The sequence below is a fragment of the Papio anubis genome, chromosome 9 (assembly GCF_008728515.1).
Source record: "Papio anubis isolate 15944 chromosome 9, Panubis1.0, whole genome shotgun sequence".
NCBI classification, from domain to species: domain Eukaryota; kingdom Metazoa; phylum Chordata; class Mammalia; order Primates; family Cercopithecidae; genus Papio; species Papio anubis.
Window position 1 is genome coordinate 57269786 of NC_044984.1, and position 19620 is coordinate 57289405.

General features: G+C 42.5%; 1 protein-coding gene across 4 annotated transcripts in view; it reads right to left on the reverse strand.

Annotated features, from left to right (window-relative positions):
• PPM1H (protein phosphatase, Mg2+/Mn2+ dependent 1H) overlaps positions 1 to 19620 on the reverse strand; it is a 288361-nt gene that overhangs the window by 72544 nt on the left and 196197 nt on the right. For all 4 annotated transcript variants that reach the window (XR_004176102.1, XR_004176103.1, XM_003906709.5 and 1 more), the window contains exon 6: positions 3530 to 3648. Coding sequence is in view for 2 of the 4 variants with exons in the window: in XM_003906709.5 (XP_003906758.2) it covers positions 3530 to 3648 (119 nt within the window). In the remaining 2 variants the exon portion in view is untranslated. The remainder of the gene's footprint in view (positions 1 to 3529; positions 3649 to 19620) is intronic.

Genomic DNA, 19620 nt, shown 5'->3' on the forward strand with positions numbered 1-19620 from the left:
GCCTCCCGAGGAGCTGAGACCATAGGCATGTGCCACCATGCCTGGCTAATTTAAAAAATTTGTTATAGAGATGGGGTCTCCTTATGTTGCCCAGGCTGGTCTTGAACTCCCGGGCTCAAGTGATCCTCCCATCTCGGCCTCTCAAAGTGCCAGGATTATAGGCATCTGCCACCATGCCCAGCCTCCCATCTTTAAGTCCTAAAAAATAATTGCTAGATCTAAGGCTTTCTGTTAGAGGGTAAAAACATTTTAAAAAGGAATTCATTAAAGTTGGGTGGGGGTGCTTTATGTAGGCAGTAGTCTAAATTGAATGGATGATTGATTTATTGATTCATTTACTTATTTAGAGATGCGGTTTTGCTCTGTTGCCCAGACTGGAGTGCAGTGGCGTGATTCTGACTCACTGCACCCTCAAATTCCTGGACTGAACTGATCCTACCACCTATGCCTCCCCAAATGCTGGGATTATAGGTGTGAGCCACTGTGCTTGGCCTAAACTGGTTTTCAATTTCTTAGGTTCTTCTAACAAAGATGTAAAGGGCTTTTCTTCACCTTGAGTCCTATTTTCAAATCAAAAGTCAGAACAGGTAGGAAATGCACAAAGATGCACATAAATCTGCTTGTAGCCAAGGTTGCGAGCCAACAGCCGTGTGGGGAATTAGGCTGAAAACAAATCAGCAAATCACGTCTGACTAAAGCCATTCTCAGTTGTGGCTCCTTCATTATTCAGTACCTTCTGTGAAGTTCCATACAATTAAAAACAGCCCATTTGTGGACTGTTTATCTGCTTAGGACCATGCTAATGCAGAGAGAGAGAGAGAGAGAGAGAGAGAGAGAGAGAAAATGAGAAAGAGAACAAGAGGAAGTGTGCACGCAAGACTGAAAGAAAGTAGCTGTGTGCATATAAAGTTGGATATAATCTAGTCCCTGAACTTAGCTACATTTTTTTTAAAAAAATTATAAAACCGGGACAATCTTTAGACATTTGCTAAATATTAAAATGTACAAGCCACTAAAACCAAACCAAACCAAACCAAAACAAGACAAACAAACAAACAAAAAACAGAGCTTCCAGGGTTTAGAGAAAGAAACATAAAAAAACTAACCCTGTCACACATTCTACTTACAAAGAGACATTTGAGTGGAACCTTTACAGCCTTTGAAAGCATCTTGCCTATTAAAGTGAGGATGCCTATTATCTCATTAGGAGTGCTTTTCAAAGTTAGTAACAATGAGCTGTTCTTCTCCCTCTTTGAATCAATACTAAGCATCTGCAACAAAGATACTTTTCCTTATTACAAAATCCTAGGCAGATATTTACCATTTGTTTTGACTACTTTAGATCTAATTTGCCTTTCTGGCAGAGAAAGAACATAGGTACAGCCTTGCCTCAAGCTCAATCTGTTTTAAATGTGCACATCGACTGTCTGCAACATTGACCTCCCCACTTGTGTCAATTATACTTCTTTTCTTCCTTTCAGCCAATACGTAATTGCTGCCTGTCTACTATGTGTCAGGCACAGGACTAGGCACTGGTGTCCCCCTCAAGGAGACTACAGACTTGTTGAAGAGACACATTTAAATAGGCAACTGGTGTTGTCAAAGACTTACCTTTATCCCCTGGCCTAAATCATTTAGTTTCTTACTCATTTTCGTTCCTTCTGTGTTTTCTGCTTCTATCCCTCTATTTAGTCCTTGAGACCTCACATAAATGTTGCTATGATAGTTTTTCTCTGGGTACCTGAATCTGCTTTCTCTCCTAGTCAATTTCATTCCAACTTCTCTTAGAATGGCCTTCCATAAACATTGCTTCCATTTAATTCTCTTTCTTAGGAATATATAAGAGCACCCCACAGCTTCCCAGTAAATCTAAATTTGTCTGGCATCCCATTTTCCCTATCATGTTCCCTCAGTACCAGCCCCGTCTGTCTCTCACAGTCTCTCCTCTTCTATTTAGTCATATTCCTCGATATCTTTTAGATCTACTCTTTTCATGTGTTTACAACCATGTGGGTTCCTAACCTTCCATCTTTCCAAATTCTACAATTCCCAGACTAAACCCCATGATGCTTTGCTGAATTACACTAGCTCTCACCTTAAACTTTTCCTGTACAAGTGCTGATTTTGCTAACTAAATAAAAATGGATTTACAAGAAAACCTAGTCAGGGTTGGTATGATGACCCTGGGGCATCAAAACCCCAGAACTCAGAGCTGCAAAGGTGAACCCTTTCTGATAAATCCATTCATATTTTAGAGCAGGGGTAAATTCTTAGGCTTGAGAACCAGTCTCTGACGCAACTACTTAACTGCCCTGTTGCAGTGTGAATGAAGGCAGTCACAGATCAAACAAACAAATGGGAATAGCTATATTTTAAAAAATTATTTATAGAAGTAGGTGGGGTAGGCAGAATCTGACTCTTAGGTCATAGTTTGCTAACCTTGTTGTAGAGGAAGAAGAGTGGATACAGGTGAGGAACTTCTATTGGTTTGCAAAGGACAACCAGAAGTCCCTTAGATTGGCCTCTTATCTTCCCTGGGTAGCTCAACTTGTTCCCTGAAGACAGTATATAGCCTGGCGGTAGATCCCTGGCCAAGTCATCACCATGGGAATTTGGGCTGTGACCATCTGCTATTGCTATTTTGGTCAGTGGGGAAGAGATAAGAAAATCTACTTCGACTCTGTTGGAGATACGGGGAAGAAAGGGTCCATTGTCTCATTCTCATATGTTCTTCCAGACTGGCAGGAGGCTCACTTGTTAGGACGCCAGGGCACAAGAGCAAATCTTCACCCACACAGTGCCAGGCACTGCACTCTCATCTAATCCTTATATCAACCATAGAGTGTAAGTACTTATCATCATATCTGTTAGTCAGATACAAGAAATGATGAGGTCTTAGTCAACTTTAGCCACTGCTCCATTCTAGAAATGGTCTTGATGCTTACACAGTTGTGTTTTTGGAATAAGAGAACCCCCTAGACAAGAGTTCTTATTTCAATTTGAATGTGATATTAATGAGAATAGCTCATTAACTTTAGCCTTGATAATGAACCTTCAAAGGATATATCTTTTTTTCACTTTATCCATGGAAAAATGGGCTCTAGAGGTTAAGCAATTTGGCCAACTTTGCTCATTTAGAAAAGTCAGAGTCAGGATTTGAACCCAAGTCAGTCTGGCCAATAAACCTTTGGCCATTCTACCTCTTTAATAACCCTGACCTAAACAGATAAAGCTTCATGTGTTTTTAAAGCCCTCAAATGTTTGCTGCATGTGAAGTGAGAAATCAGGTTAGTTTCACGGGGTCCAGTGTCCCCAAGGAGAGCCTCGAAGAAGCAGAGAGGCAAACCAAGGCCTGTGATTTGGTCCTAAGGAAAAATAGCAGAGGTAGGTGTAGCCCCTTGTCCTTCACCACAAACCCAGGTCTCTGGCTGTGCTTCCTGATCCAAACTGTGTAAGTGGCTTTTTATGGTGGTGATGCTTCCTTCACACACACTGTGTGGTGCCGAGGCGGAGGAAGGCATGTTCTTACCAGCCTGTCATGTTAAAGTCCCTGTAGAGCATCTTCTTTCCAAGCTCCTTTCTCTGTACTCTCCTTGGAAACTCCAAATGTGTGAACTCATTTCCCAGCAAGTGAGGCTGCATGAATGCCTAATAGCAAAAAGAAAAAGAAAAAACACATACAGACACATATTTAGAGAAACAAAATAAGAATCAAGGATGCTTTGCAAATTGAGACAGGCCATATTTTAAAAACAAGAAAATTGCCTCATATTTTAAGTAAATAGATTTCAGAGTCTAACCACTAATAGAAGATGAGCACATAAAAATGAACTTACAAAGGAATGCGACTTTTTCATTTGATCTGATACATTGATTGCAACCAAATGCATAGCTGAAGGCATCAGGAAAAAAGACTGAGCTTCTCTCTAAAGCCTGGCTTTTTAGTTTTCCAAATGGTATATTGGTGAGATACGGGGTGAGAAAGCTCCCCTGACATGGCCTTTTCCACACTCATCTCACTTACATTCCTGGTTATCACGGCCTTGCCTTTGAAACCTGCGTGTGAGCTTTCACATAAACACAATGGCTCGAGTGCTGGTTGGGGCTGGATGCAGCAGACGGGAACTTTCTGTTGGACTCCCTCCAGTTTGCTCTGCAGTCATTTGATCGTGTCATTCGAAGACTATTCTGGAGCAGATGGCTTCTCCCCCTCCCCCAAATCTCTGTTCACACTACAAAAGTCTTGAGCAAACAGCCACTTAGGGAATTGCTTTGAAACAACAGTCTCATTGTCACATTCAAAATTCAAATCTAGCATATGCAATGCTCACATATTAACTTCTCTACTCAGAGGCCACACACCGCAAGCAGGCCTGCACTAGAACTTCCCCGCATGAAGCTGTCCACCTGCTTCTGAGCAGCGTGGTGGAATGGATCTTCTCTCTTTTCTGGCAGGGAAAAGAGTGGGCAGAGCAAATCACAGCCTGGCACTGTAGGAAAGCAAGGGATCCCTGCCACCAGGCAGATGGTCAGGTCCTCAGTGTATGGGTCGTAGGCATCTCCTACAGCTACTTTGCCAGGACGCAATGCCAGTGGATCTCCCACTGATTCTCATGAAGGTCTGGAGGTATTAGTTAGATATGAGTCATCCGATGCTAAGTTTTTCAGGAACCAAAGGAAGCAAGCTATATTGTCACCGGGCTGGTCATATATGCCCAGATATGGAACTCTGAGCAAGTAATTCTAGGCAGGCTTGGGGACAGGACAGGATGGGATGAGACAGGGTGACTAAGGGTGAGCAGGAGAACTGTGCTTCCCGTTTGCTGTAGCCTCAACAGTTTCCAGGTCTGGCGGACGTTCTGGATCACTCTGAGGGGTTCTGAAAATCCTGCTGGGAGTAACGCTTGCGGTACCGATGGGTATCAAGTAAGCTTAAATACAAGGTTTTACAGAGAGGTTCTCCTGGGAAGGAATGAAGGCAACTAACACTTAATAGGTCAGGTCAACAGTGGTGCTTTGGGTGAGACGAATTTGGGTGTGAATCCAAGCTCTGCCTTCATAAGCAATGTGGTTTTAGCAGGTTATTTAATTTCTTGGGCCTCAGTTTATCTGTAAATGAGATTAATTATATACCTCACACTGCTGTTTTCATGTAATGTCTATTAATATACTTATCTTAGTTGTTTCTGCTTACAAAAAATTATTATAGTCACCTAATGATTATTGAGTCCTATTATATCCTGAGTACTACACTCAGTGCTTTGTGAGTTCTCATTTCACTCTAAGATTGCCTTAACAATCTTACAGGCAACACTGGCTACATCATTTGTGGGGCCCAGTGAAAAACAGAAAGAGGAAGCCTGTGTTCAAAATTAAGAATTTCAAGACAGGAACAGCAGAGCATTAAACTAAGCATAGCACCCTGTGCGACCACACAAGTCGCAGGCCCATGAAGCTAGTCATGCCTACTGGGTACATACTATTTTATTCCTCTTTTATCTTGGTCCACCCGTGAAAATTAAGGAACAAAGGCATAAGTGATCAATGGACAGCAGCATCTGTTATAAGCCCTTTATGATGTTTCAGAACTTTGAGATTGTATCAGCAAGAATACGAACCACTACCCAAGCTGGACTAACATGGGCTTAGGGGTTACCATGTGCCAGCCCCATACCAGACACTTGATACACCTGATCTTACTCCCCAACAATTTCACAAAGCATCAGTCATAGACTCGATTGACGAATAAGAAAACTACATCCTGGAGAGGTTAAGACCCAGCCCAAGGTCATTCACCCAAGACTGGGTGGATCTTGAGCCTGAGCTTAATATCATGGTTATAACCCTCATCCTAACCATATGTTGGACCTTTAACCTACACACACATTTTAACAAAAGATAGTAAAGGGGCCATAAGAGGCCTGTGATCCTTTGCACTTAGACCATGCAGAGGCTGAATCAGTAAACCTTGTTAAAAGAACTCACACACACAGAGCCACACACGGTATGGGCACAAGGATATCTCTGACATTTATAACATTAAATAACTAGAAGAAATCATTGAACGAATAACTCATTAAATAAACTAGCCTAAACCCAAACAAGAGAATTCTATGGTGTCACTTACAATGACACTATAGAGAATATGCAACGACACAGAGTTGCGTTAAGTGTAAAAAAGTAGGTCTTCAAACAATATGTGTGTGTGCATGAACTTGTGAGTGCTGGGTCATATATGCACAGATCTTTGTAGAAGACATACATATGTATACAGATGCTCCTCTGCTTACAGTGGGGTTACATCCCAATAAACCCATCAGAACCTGAAAATATTGTAAGTCAAAATGCATTTCATACAACTAGCCTACTGACCAGAGCTTAGCCTGGCCTACCTTAAATGTGCTCAGAACACTTACATTAGTGTACAGTTGGGCAAAATCATCTGGCAACATAGTCCACTGTAGAGTGGAGGTTGTTTACCCTCATGATTGTGTGGTTGACTAGGAGCTGCTGGCTCACTGCAACTGCGCAGCATCACAGGGGAGTATCATACCACATATCCCTAGCCTGGGAAAATATCAAAATTCAAAATCAATTTGAAGTATGATTTCTACTGAATGCATATTGCTTTCACAACATCAGAAAGTTAAAAAAAGGTAGCGTCACTTTCATTCTGTTTTGTAAAATGAAGGCTGCCCTGATTTCAAAAAAAAAAAGTCAGTTGGGAACCATCTGTATACAAATGGACATGTTATGGTCTGAATGTGTCTCCTAAAATTCATGTGTTGGCAATTTAACCCCTAATGCAATAATGTTGGGAGGCAGGCCTTTTGGGAGGTGTTTAGTCCATGAAGGTAGAGCCCTTGTGAATTAATGCTGCTATGAAAAAGGGCTGGTGAGAGGGAGTTCACTCTCTTGCCCTTCCCCCTTCTGCCATGTGAAAACAGAGCAACAAAGCCCTTACCAGATACTGGTGTCTTGATCCTGGGGGCTTCCTAGACCCCAGGACTGTGATAAATTTTGTTCTTTATAAATTACTCAGCCTGTAGTATTGTTATAGCAGCACCAAACAGACTAAGGCTCTCTGTGTGTGTAAATACAGATATGTGGCATTACATATGTATTATTAACAAATAGGTAAGAATCCAAAGGACATTCCTGAGCACATTTCTTAACAAACCCTGTGTCTAAGAAGGTGATGCGTGTTCAGGACACACTACCTCAAATAGTGGTACCTGGGCATTTGAGGAAACTAGAAGCAGGCCATAGAAACTAGGAAGAATTCCCCTTACTCCTCCTCTAAAGCAAGCCATGAGACCTAGCTGACCTTCCCCTGAAAACAGATCATTAAGACCCGATTCCAGAGGGGCACTGCACCATACCCAGAGGAAAGAAATACCACACAGGGATGCCAAGATGACGCTGAACAAACAGGCCTTGATAAATACCCCTACTCTTGAGTTTATTACCATTAGATCACACTCTTTTGTCCTTTGATCAAACTTCTGTATGACTGTCCCTAAAAATACAGTTTGCCCTGTCTCCTTGGGGCTTTATTTCTGAAGACATCTGTGTGACATAAGCTTATATTAAATCAATTTGTTTGCTTTTCTCTTGTTAATCTGTCTTTTGTTATAGGGGCATCAGCCATGAATGGGTAAGAAATCTCTTCTCCCCATACAAGGGTAAGTGTGGAGATTTCAGGCTCTTTGCCTCCTAACAGGAGGATGAGTGGGCCCTTTGATGGTGCTTTAAACCAGGGACACTTGGGCTGTTTTTGGCTGGTATCCATTTGCCTGGGCGGCTGTATCAGAAGATCTGTTGAAGCAGATGTCTGCGGGTTAGTTGGGAACTCCTTAACAGCTTTGATAACTGCAGGGGCCACCTAACCTCTCCCTCTGAGGATGTGCAGGTTTGAAAGGGTCTTAAACATTGTGTCGCTCTGAGGCACCTTCACACACAGAGCCTTTCATGATTTCCACAAACTGCTTGCTTTCTCCCAGGATAACAACAGGCTATGATATTTCATCAAACATATATGTCATGAGATGCATCATCATTTTATTACTTCTAGGAAATAAAAAAAAGATGCCAATTAAAATATATATAATTCTTTCTTCACATTTCAAATTTTAATTTTATCCTTTTCGTAACAACTGAGACCTAGACACATTTTTATTATCTATTGGACATATTTAATCAGGGATATAGAAGTGAAGTATGTTGGCTAAGGTTTCAAAAACTTTTACATTTAGAATCCAGCTGCTCTCATCATTTTTCAACTCTGAATCATGAATTTTCATAATTTTCCACACAGAAGTGTTGTGTGTTTCATGAGAGCACAGTGACGCAGCATTTTTTAAATAATCCACACAGCACTGGAAGCCTCAAAGCCAGGGGTGCGGAAGTTCTTAAGCCTGCTTTGCAATGATCTAGAGCCAGCTTACTTCTGACTCCCACTTCAGGAATGTGGCTAAACAAGTCTGATTCACACCTCCTCAAACTCCTCCGCACAATTAGTTGGATCCAGTGATGCTTAACAAGCCCTTCACATTTCTCTGCAGGATTTTCTTCCAAGCTGCTGGACACCCATCCCACAAAAGTTTGGTGTGATGGTACTCAGGTCATTCTACCCCAAAATATGGCACCTTGGCATTTGAGGAAACAGCAGCAACAGGAAAGTCTCTCAACTTCCCCTCGTCCCTCTCCCCTGAAGCAGGTCACAGGATTCTCATTCCAGAGGTGCCCTCCCCATATCCAGAGGAAAGAAACATCTCTAACTCTGAAGACACAGGGATACAGAAGAATCTGAACAAAGAGCCTTGCTAAATTCTCCCCAGTTTGTTCCCATTAGATCATACCCATTTTATCCAATTATATTTCTCCATGACTGTCCAGTCTTCCTCAAACTTAAGCATAAAAATATACAAGTTTACCTATTTCTTTAGGTCTTCAATTTCTCATAAAGTCTCCTGTGTCATGTAAAACTTAAAGAGATTTGTAAGGTTTTCTCTTGTTTATCTTGTCTTTTGTTATGGGGGACCTTGTGATGGGTGAGGAAATCTTTTCCATCCCTGCAGGTGTCTGCCCTTTTGATGTTCACGTATGTCCAGGAGATGACATGTCATGTCTGTCCCCTGGCTGGCAGCAAAAATCAAATAGAAAATTCAGATATGTTAAAAAGCAAACAGGTGACTTAGTTCTGAGGAAATACTGTCATACTTGCTCCCCAACTGATACTGATGCCACACTCTTAGATTTCTCCATCCTTCTAATTTTTCTTCCCTCTTGCTAACTGACACAGCACAGGTGGCATGATTCATTTTCTGTCATAATCATGCTTACCATATAATTTATAAGTACACCATGTGTACCTGTGATGTATTTTTGCCACTCTCTCTTTTTTAAAAAATCACCGCCCACCTCCTTACCAGCACATTCAATACTTACTGCTGTTGCATATGTCAAACCCTATGGAGTTAATGGTGTTAAAAGAACTCATCTCAAGAACTTGGTACAAACAGAGCAAACATATGGTTGCTTAATGAAAAATGAGATGCTAAAATACATGGCTGCACACAATTTGTAAAAACCTGTTGATTTTCAGAGGAAAACATTTATGCTTGTTAGTCTATCTTTTTGTGCAATCATAAAAGTCTATATAGTCTTATATGCACACATGTTTACACATGTACAGTCACCAAAATATTAAAAAAGGTTATCTGAGGGTTTTCTTTTTAATGTACCCATAATCATGGATATTTTGACCATTGGACACAGATTACTTTCATTTGAAAAGAAAACCCTCTAAAACTTAGTTTTTTGAGAACCCAGTGTTTAAAGCAAGTTTTAAAAGATTGTTGAGAAAAGCGTTACTGCTTCTTGTTCTAATAATTTTAGGGAAAGTCAAAATCCTGGAGAAGAGGCAACCAGGGCAGGGACCTGGCTCCAACGTGGGGATGTGGAAGCTGCAGATTCCCATCAGGCCAGCACAGATATGTTTTGTCGGCAAAAGCAGAGTGGCCAAACAACTTGGGGATTTGGAAACTTCTTAGGGCCTGCCCAGAATTCAGGTGACCATGACTGGCTAGAATTACTTCATTTGTACTGGTCTGTGCCTCTGGAAGCATTGCTCAAGTCAGCATTCTGGAGACCTGAGTCTTTAAAATGATTTCACTTTGAATTTACCATAAGCAATAAGCCCAAAGTCTGTAAAGTGTTGGGGCAGGAATTTGACAGTTTGCTAATGATTTCCTGACTTTTTTCTTTGAGACAGAGTTTCACTCTTGTCACTCAGGCTGGAGTGCAAGGGCACAATCTTGGCTCACTGAAACCTCCGCCTCCTGGGTTCAAGCGATTCTCCTGCCTCAGCCTCCCGAGTAGTTAGGGTTACAGGTGCACACCACCATGCCCAGCAAATTTTTGTATTTTTAGTAGAGACAGGGTTTCACTATGTTGACCAGGCTGGTCTAGAACTCCTAACCTCAGGTGATTCACCTGCCTCGGCCTCCCAAAGTGCTGGGATTACAGGTGTGAGCCACCATGCCCGGTCGATTTCCTAACTTTAAACTTACAAGATGCATGGACAATTTTGGTATTGTTACTCCCCATTGTCCATAACTGAGCAGTTCATAAATATATATACATGATTAATGCCCCTTCCCAAGCCACATTTCAAAGGGATGTTGGTCTATTAAAATTGTGGACCAAATCCAAGAGGGGCAAACTCACATTAACATCCCACTTCTGTCAGCAAAATAAAAATTCTGGATAGTCTCCTAAACATTCCTTATTTATCTGATATGCTGGATACATTCTGACCTTTTCTCTTTGGTGATGTTATTTGGATTTATTTATGTTAGAAACACCTGCATAGTGACGTAAGTTAGTCATATAAGCCATTGGGTATATGAGAATACCAGCTACACTTAAATGTGTTCATCATTTTAATTTTTTTATTTTTATTTTTTGAGACAGTCTTGCTCTGTTGCCCAGGCTAGAGTGCAGTGGTGTGATCTCAGCTCACCGCAACCTCCGCCTCCTGGGCTCAAGCGATTCTCCTGCCTCAGCCTCCTGAGTAGCTGGGATTACAGGTGCACACCACCATGTCCGGCTGATTTTTGTATTTTTAGTAGAGACAGGATTTTGCCGTGTTGACCAGGCTGGTCTCGATCTCCTGGTCTCAGGTGATCTGCCTGCCTCAGCCTCCCAAAGTGCTGGGATTAGAGGCATGAGCCACCATGCCCGGCCATGTGTTCATCATTATTAAAACCTTAGCTACACTCCAGTGCCTAGCATAGCACCCAACATAGTAAAGGTGCTAAATAAGTATTTGCTAGCAGAATGAATGCAGAACATTCTGACCTGCTCTACACAATCACAACTTAGTGATTATTTAAACTATAAAATAACACAGCCTTCAATCTTTTGAAAAAGTTAAAACTGCGGCCCATATTGTATAAAAACCATCCTGGACCCACGTAGTTTGGATTTAGTTAGCTTCTTATAAATTGATAGATGTCTTCCCATAAAAACACATATGTATGGCTGCATGTGGTTTTTTAAATCCCGTAATGTTATTTTACAAATCCTAAGAATATCTAAATAATAATGCTATGTCTCTTCTTTACTTAATAAGCCTGCAGATGAGAAACCTATAAATTAGCAGTTGATATTAAAATGCAATTATTATTATTATTATTATTTTTTGAGATGGATTCTCACTCTGTTGCCCAGGCTGGAGTGCAGTGATGCAATCCTGGCTTACTGCAATGTCAGCCTCCTGGGTTCAAGTGATTCTCCCACCTCAGCCTCCTGAGTAGCTGGGACTACAGGCATGTGCCACCATGCCTGGCTAATTTTGGTATCTTTAGTAAAGATGGGGTTTCACCATGTTGGCCGGGCTGGTCTTAACCTCCTGACCTCAGGTGATCCACCCGCCTTGGTCTCCCAAAGTGCTGGAATTACAGGCATGAGCCACCACGCCCAACCTTAAAATGCAATTTAAAGTGTACCAGCCCACCCTGCGATAAAAAAGAAAAAAAGGATCTCTTCTTGTACCTCCATTTTAACCCTAAATTTTGAGGTTTTCCTTCAAGGAAACACAACAGAATGCTACTAAATGAGGGGAGAGGGTGGAGGTATACCCCAAATTCATGTGTGTGCCACAAATATCACCTGGGGGAGAAAGCTTGATAACCTCTGCCCTAGCAAGACCAAAGGCAGGTAACCAAGACTCTTAGGGACTCCAAAGAGCACAGGTTTGTTAAAAAGAGAATAGGACATATCCTTGTCACTTAGAGATCTGAGCAGCTAAAAAAAGGAAACTTACAAACATGGTTATATCTGGCCAGGAACAAGGACACCTCTCAGGAAAGGATGCTGGAATAACCGACTGTGTCAGGGCAGGACACCAGAGTTGGAATAGGGGAATTGGATATCTTTTTATGGCCACTCTCCTCTCTAGTCCTGAGCAGAAACTGGTTTCAAAGGAAGAGAAGGGAGATGAGTTTGCACTGTGGAAAAATACAACAACTCCATCCCAAAGAAAGTCTCTGAGTACCTGACGGATGGAGGCATAACAGCAGGGAACAAGCCTGAAGAAAAGGCACCTTCCAGAACCTTCCAGTAAGCCTCTCACTAGGGAAGATGGAGGCCAGAAGTCTAGAGTAGGTGAGCAACCTGAACCCAAGGCTGTCTCACTCTAGAGCATATGGCCCCCAGCTCCACCTTCCTGGGCTCAGGGAGAGTTTTGAGCACCTCAGCAGGGCAAGGAGAAAAGAGTAGCCGGAAGCAGGGAACTCAGACCCCAGGGAGGGAAACTAGACCTGGTTATGGGAGGAGTCTAAGGTGACCAGGGCTCCAGCGGAGGGCGGAGCACCAGCCTTGCAGTGGACACAAAGATGGGACTTTGAGGTTACTCCAAATTGCAAGCTAGGGAATACAAAATGCTTCCTCATTTTCTTCCTCCTTTTGACCATTTTCGTTTTCCTGTTGCTTTGTGGTCAGCTGGCCAGTGAGTAGTGTCAGCCAAGGAGACTGTCCCAGGGCTTTGGGTATCCAGACAAATGGAATTCATGCAACTAACATTTCAGCCCTTACATAGGCTAAGTATCAGGGGCTAAGGGTTTGGGGCTCAAAGAACACAAAAAGAGGCCCCTCTGCTCAGAGCTCACACACACCAGTGAGGGAGGCTGAGGACGGCTTACAGGCAGAAATGGAGCCATTCGCAGGGACTAAGGAATGGAGTGGGTCACACACTGAAGAGGATCAGAGAGAATCTGCAAAAGAGCTTAAGAGTTGGTCAGGCAAGAGCTCTGGGGGCAAGTGCGGCCACAGCAAAGGCAGAGAAGTGGGAGACAGCACGGCACTTGAAGGTACTCCTAGGAGAGAAGAGAGTGGGGCAGAGAGGAGGCAGGAGTGCAGACATCGGCACCAAAGATGGCCCCTCCTGCAAAGGGTAATGTGCAGTTAAAGAAAGGATACATAGAGTTAAATAAAGCGAAACTACTGAAACTTTTCAGTGAATTATATGTGGTAAAGTGCTCTTCTCATATGCATACAAGCTGATGAAGTTTCACAAATTGAACACACCTGTGTAGCTGGCATCCAGATCAAGCAACAGAACATTACCAGCATCCTGGGACCAGCACCCCATCATCAGGACCCCATCCAATCACTACCACTGCCCCAAAGGGGCACTATTCCGACTGCAAGACTGGTCCTGTCTGTTTCTGTGCTTCATCTGAAATCCCACAGAATGCCCTCTTTGCTAGGTATTAAGTCTGCGAAATTACACATGTTGTGTGTAATTGCAACTTGCTCATTCTCCGTGCTGTACGTTAATTCCATCCTGTGACTATTTCATTATTTATTTACCCATTCTAGTCTCCAAGGGCATTCAGATAGTTTCCCATTTAAGCTATTACAAACAGTGCTGCTATGCACGCTCTGGTCTTTTGGTGAACATTCGTACACATTTCTGTTAGGTACACACTTAGGAGTAACACTGCTGGACCACAGCACTTTCAACTTTAGGGAGACTGCCAAACTCTTTCAAAGGAGTTGTTCCAATTTCCACCCCATCAGCAGAATGTGGAAAATAAGAATACTCCTGTTAAATAAGATAAATGAGATGGCAGATTCCATGATAGAAAATAGTTTGTAAAGTTCTCTAAAAACTAGAATCCTCTGCCTAAAACTTATACATTAATTAATTTTTTAAATGTTCAGACTTCACAGCATTTGAGAGAAAGCAATCGAAATGAGAATTTTCCGTGTATAATACAAATCTTTTTTTTTTTTAATTGAGTAATCTCTCCTTTTTCTTGCCCTTAGAGGGGGAAAATCTCATCAGATTATATGAGAAGCGGATTGGAAGCCTTGCAATTCAAGATGATTTATCAAGCTGGAAAGTCTAAGGTCAAGAATGAAATGAAATGAATAATGTCAGCCAAGCCACTGGTGATCACTAACGGTCACGCTAGCAGTCAAATGAGACAGCTTTTCCAGAGCCAAGGCTGGCTGCCTGATTTACAGTGAGGAATAGAATAGCTTGGTTTGGGTTTAAAAAAATGAAGAAAAAATGTGAAATGGCTGAGATCCAAATATGTATAGGTTGGATTCTTTCATAAAGAACTCTGGGTCTTAATTTGTTGTCAAAAATCTCAAAGTAACAAGAACCGAGCTTGTATGTATAAACTATTACAGAACTGAATATGAATAAAATTCTGCCTCGTTTATGAAGATTTTAAAAGAAGTTCACATTTAAATTTCTATATGATCCAGGGAACCTACTGTAAATAGAAAAAAATGCCACAATAGCTTTTAGTTTGCCATTTTATAATGAGAAAATTTGAACCTCATATGCCGTTTTACTAAAAGGGGTTAAATGAGGAAGGAGGTGGGACTGGAGTGGATTTTTTAAATGACTCAGACATTCTCCTAAGGAGCAAAGCAGAGAGATGGTGAAACTGTCTCTTTTTGAATAAAGCCAGGCTTGCCGGGTTTAGCCACCTGCTCTCAAGGTTAGGTGGGATGACAAGGTGGTGTACCTGTCATTTTGACCCACCAGCACACTTGAACCTCCCCAGTTATAGCCTCCTGTCTTCAGAGCAGGTTCAGGCTTAAGGAATACTTCTCTGGAGATAATTCTTGAGCAGGAAAAATCCCAGAGAGCCAAGCAGCACCAGGGAAACAGTAGACAAACAGAACCCGGCTCGGCGTTGAGAGCTGGGGGTAGTTCCAAGGACATCGCAAGAAATCACCTCGGATAATGTTGCACTTGTGTTCATCAAATGTGTACTTGAAACCCATGTTCATCTCTTCTATACATTGCCCTTGATGAGACACAGCTGCAAACTTGGATTATTCTGCAAGGACAGAAGGACGTTATTTGAAGATATGATGACACTGGCACATCTTAATGTAATCAAATCAGCGTTTATAAATATGTCTCGGCAGAATGGAGGGAAAACTATCACTCTCAAACCTCAGGGCTTTGGAGGTCTCCTGAGGGAAATCCATTTCTGGCTGTGACCTGAAGCAAAGGTAGGGGTGATTTCCTTGGGGTCACAGCATCAGAGCAGTACAATCTGTTGTGAAATGTCCATCACCCAGAGCCTCTTCCCTCCTATCAGAGCCTTGACTCTACCAAAACATTCTGTCCTGCTTGGTGAAGCCCCTTAAATATTTTATTTCAACCACCCTGGAAACATTAGAAACAAAACCCAGCAACAGAAGAGCAAAGGTTAGTCACGACTGAGGATCATCAGCTCTCCCTGGCACTGGGGCAGGCGTGCCCGTCCCTTGAACTCCTCATCACACACCTGCCACATTCCGTGTGAACACGTCAAACCCTCAAGCCTGCTCAATTAATCACCCTGCCTGGGAATCTATGAAACAAAGTTCACATTACCCAGAGAGCCGCATGAAGGGCCCTCTGAGGTCAGAATGCAAGACCAAACAAAATTAATGTGCCTGCCACATCCATCATCTTATAATCTGCTTCCAGTTCTATAATCCCCGAATGTCCAGACTGTGCATACCAAGAACACTGAACATTCCTCTTCGATGTGGATCAAAATGCTTCATGTAGAAAGGACTCTGATCACCTTCTCCACTAGCAAGAAAAGCATTAACCATTTCTACAAGTCAAACAGACCCGGACAGCAGACATCTGCTCAATGCAAGTGGCTAGGGACCCGGAAGTTTAAATGACTCGATCATAGATGTTTCTTCATACACCCTAAAAATAAAATTTGATTTGGCCTAAGAAGAAGGAATACACTGTTTATTTTTCAGTGACTACTAACTGGTGAGGCCCCATAAAGAAGATGATACAACTATCATTGTACTGAACTATTTTGTAATCAGTCAAAGGAATGAATGTTTAAAATAATGAATCAGTAGGATTACATGCATTTAAAATTATAACACAGTATACTGTATTTTATATTACCATGCAATTACTTTTCATTTTAATTTCTGAGCATGCTATGAGTACCTGAAAGGAAGTATTGCTACCCATTTCATTCAGGAAGAAAGGAGATTCAGAGACATAGTGTGAGGGGAAGCTAGAGGTCACATGACTCATGACTGGGCTGGGCTGGGAGAAATCCACATCACACTCCTATTTTCCACTCAAAGTTGATACTATTTTCTCCATCCCTCTCCCCACCAAGGTAGAGTCTTGCTCTGTTGCCCAGGCTGGAGTTGCAGTGGCACGATCTTGGCTTACTGCAACCTCCGCCTCCTGGGTTCAAGCAATTCTCCTGCCTCAGCCTCTTGAGTAGCGGGGATTACAGGTGCATGCCACCACACCCAGCTAAATTTTTTTGGTATTTTTAGTAGAGACGGGGTTTCACCATGTTGGCCAGGCTGGTCTCGAACTCCTGACCTTGTGATCTGCCCACCTTGGCCTCTCAAAGTGCTAGGATTACAGGTGTGAGCCACTGTGCCTGGCCAATACTATTTTCAAGATTTTACACTGTTAATCTCTAATTCCCTCAAATATTTTACCATAAAGATTTCACCATTAGATTATTTTATGCTATGAGTATTCTAACTCAGGGTATTTTATGTTCTGATCATTTAAACTCCTGATGTCTGAGAAGAAATGTTTTTAGTTATAAACTGGAGCAACCCATTTGATTTAGGAGTAAGGATTAAAAGGGATATGGACAGCATTCTCACCTTTTAAAAATTCAGACATTAGATTCGGTTCTGTGAATTAATAGTGTCCACACTGAGTGTTCAAGAGCGACACCAAATTATGCATTAATCTTAGCAGTGTTAGAAATGGTTCTTAAATAAAAACAAGAAAAAAATTATCCTGGTTTGCAGGCCAGTGGGATTTTTGCTACAGACTGAATGTATCTCCCTAAAACTCACATGTTGAAGCCAGATCCCCAGTGTGATGGTATTTAGATGTGGGGCCTTTGGGAAGTGATTAGGTCATGAGGGTAGAGCCCTCATAAATGGGATTAGTGCCCTTATAAAATAGGCTCCAAGGCTGGGCATGGTGGCTCACGCCTATAATCCCAGCACTTCGGGAGGCCGAGGTGGGCAGATCAGGAGGTCAGGAGATCAAGATCATCCTGGCTAACATGGTAAAACCCCATCTCTACTAAAAATACAAAAAATTAGCCGGGCGTGGTGGTGGGTGCCTGTAGTCCCAGCTACTCGGGAGGCTGAGGCAAGAGAATGGCATGAACCCAGGAGGCAGAGCTTGCAGTGAGCTGAGATCTGGCCACTGCACTCCAGCCTGGGAGACAGAGCGAGACTCCATCTCAAAAAAAAAAAAAAAAGAAAGAGGCTCCAGGGATCATTCTTGTTCCTTCTGCCACGTGAAGTTTTTTGTTTTTTGTTTTTTGTTTTTTTTTAAAAAAAAGATGGTCGTCTACAAACCAGGAAGTAGAGCCCTCACCAGACCTTGACTCTACCAGCACCTTGATGTTAGACTTCCCAGCCTCCAAATCTGTGAGAAATTAATTCTGTTGTTTATCAACTACCCAGTTTATGGTATTTTGCTACAGCAGCCCAGACAGATGAAGACAGGTTTGTAGTGGTAAGACTTTAATTCCTCAAACAATAGCTCAATGAGTAGTACTGTGTGTCACAAAACAGTACGGCATGTGTTAGTCCTTACACGGCCTTCTGAAGTTTTCTATCCCATTACTGATGAAGAAATAGGGAGTCATTGAAGTTCCCTGTGGAAATTACATACACTTACGTGACAAAGCTGAGATCTGAAGCCACATGCATCTTATTTCAGCTATCCCGAAATATACTACTGACATTTGGGAATCTGAAAATGTCAGCATTCCTATACTTCCCCCAACCAAGTTAACCTCCCAGGTCCATTCTTGTAACATGAAAAGATGAAATCATTTTAAAACAGAAAGTGCGAAAAGTTAACTTATTATTCATTGCCTGTCATAGGAAAACAGCAACCTGAATAGGGAATGGGTTTCAGTAAAGAGCAGGAGGTGGGCTGTGCATGGTGGCTCACGCTTATAACCCCCAGCAATTTGGGAGGCTGAGGTGAGAGGACTGTTGCAGCCCAGGAGTTTAAGACCAGCCCTGGCAACATGGTGAGACCCCCATCTCTACAAAAGAAAAAACTAATTAGCCAGGCATGGTGGCGCACCTGTAGTCCTAGCTAAACGGAGGCTGAGGTATGAGGATTGCTTGGGCCTAGAACGTTGAGGCCACAGTAAGCCATGGTTGTGCTACTACAATCTAGACTGAACGACAGAGTGAGACCCTGTCTCAAAACAAGAAACAAAAACACAATGGGAGGTGATGAAGATAGGGGATCATAGAGGCAAGGGAGGCAAAGACTTCATACCCAGCTGTGAAATGTTTGGGTGGAGCACAGAAGAGAAAGGACTGTTTGGTAATAATCTAGAAGGCAATATGAATATTGTTTTTAATATATATATATTTTTTAAAGAGACAAGGTCTCACTCTGTCACCCCGGCTGCCCCAGGAGTGCAGTGGTGCAGTCTCGGTTCACTGCAACCTCTGCCTCCTGGGCTCAAGAGATCCTCCCACTTCAGCCTCCTGAGTAGCTGGGACTACAGGCACACACCACCACGCCTGGCTAATTTTTTTTTTTTTGGATTTGTTTTGTAGAGACAGCATTTTGCCATGTTGCTCAGACTGGTCTTGAACTCCTGGTCTCAAGCGATCCTCCCACTTCAGCCTTGCAAAGTGCTACAGGCGCGAGCCACTGTGCTCCGCCTGTTTTTAATCTTCTATTCAGTAAACAGATACTGATTCCATATCTCCTCTGTGCCAGGGGCTGTGTTGAATACTGGCAATATGAGGTGACGAAGGTAGGTGGCCCGCCCTCTAGAACTCAGTCTGAAGACAGGGAGAGACCTGAACAAGCAACACCATACACTGAGAGCCACACCACAGGGATGTGCATGCTGTGGTACAAGCACTGGGGACTGACTCCCTAGGAGGATTAGGGGACACTTTGCAGAAGTGACATTTGTGCTGGGGTCTCAAAGAATGAAAAGGAGTTTTCCTGACAGAAAAGAAAGACAAGGCCATCCAGGCAGACCACACTTCCAAAGGCATGGGGGTGAGAGATCAGAGAAATCATGATAT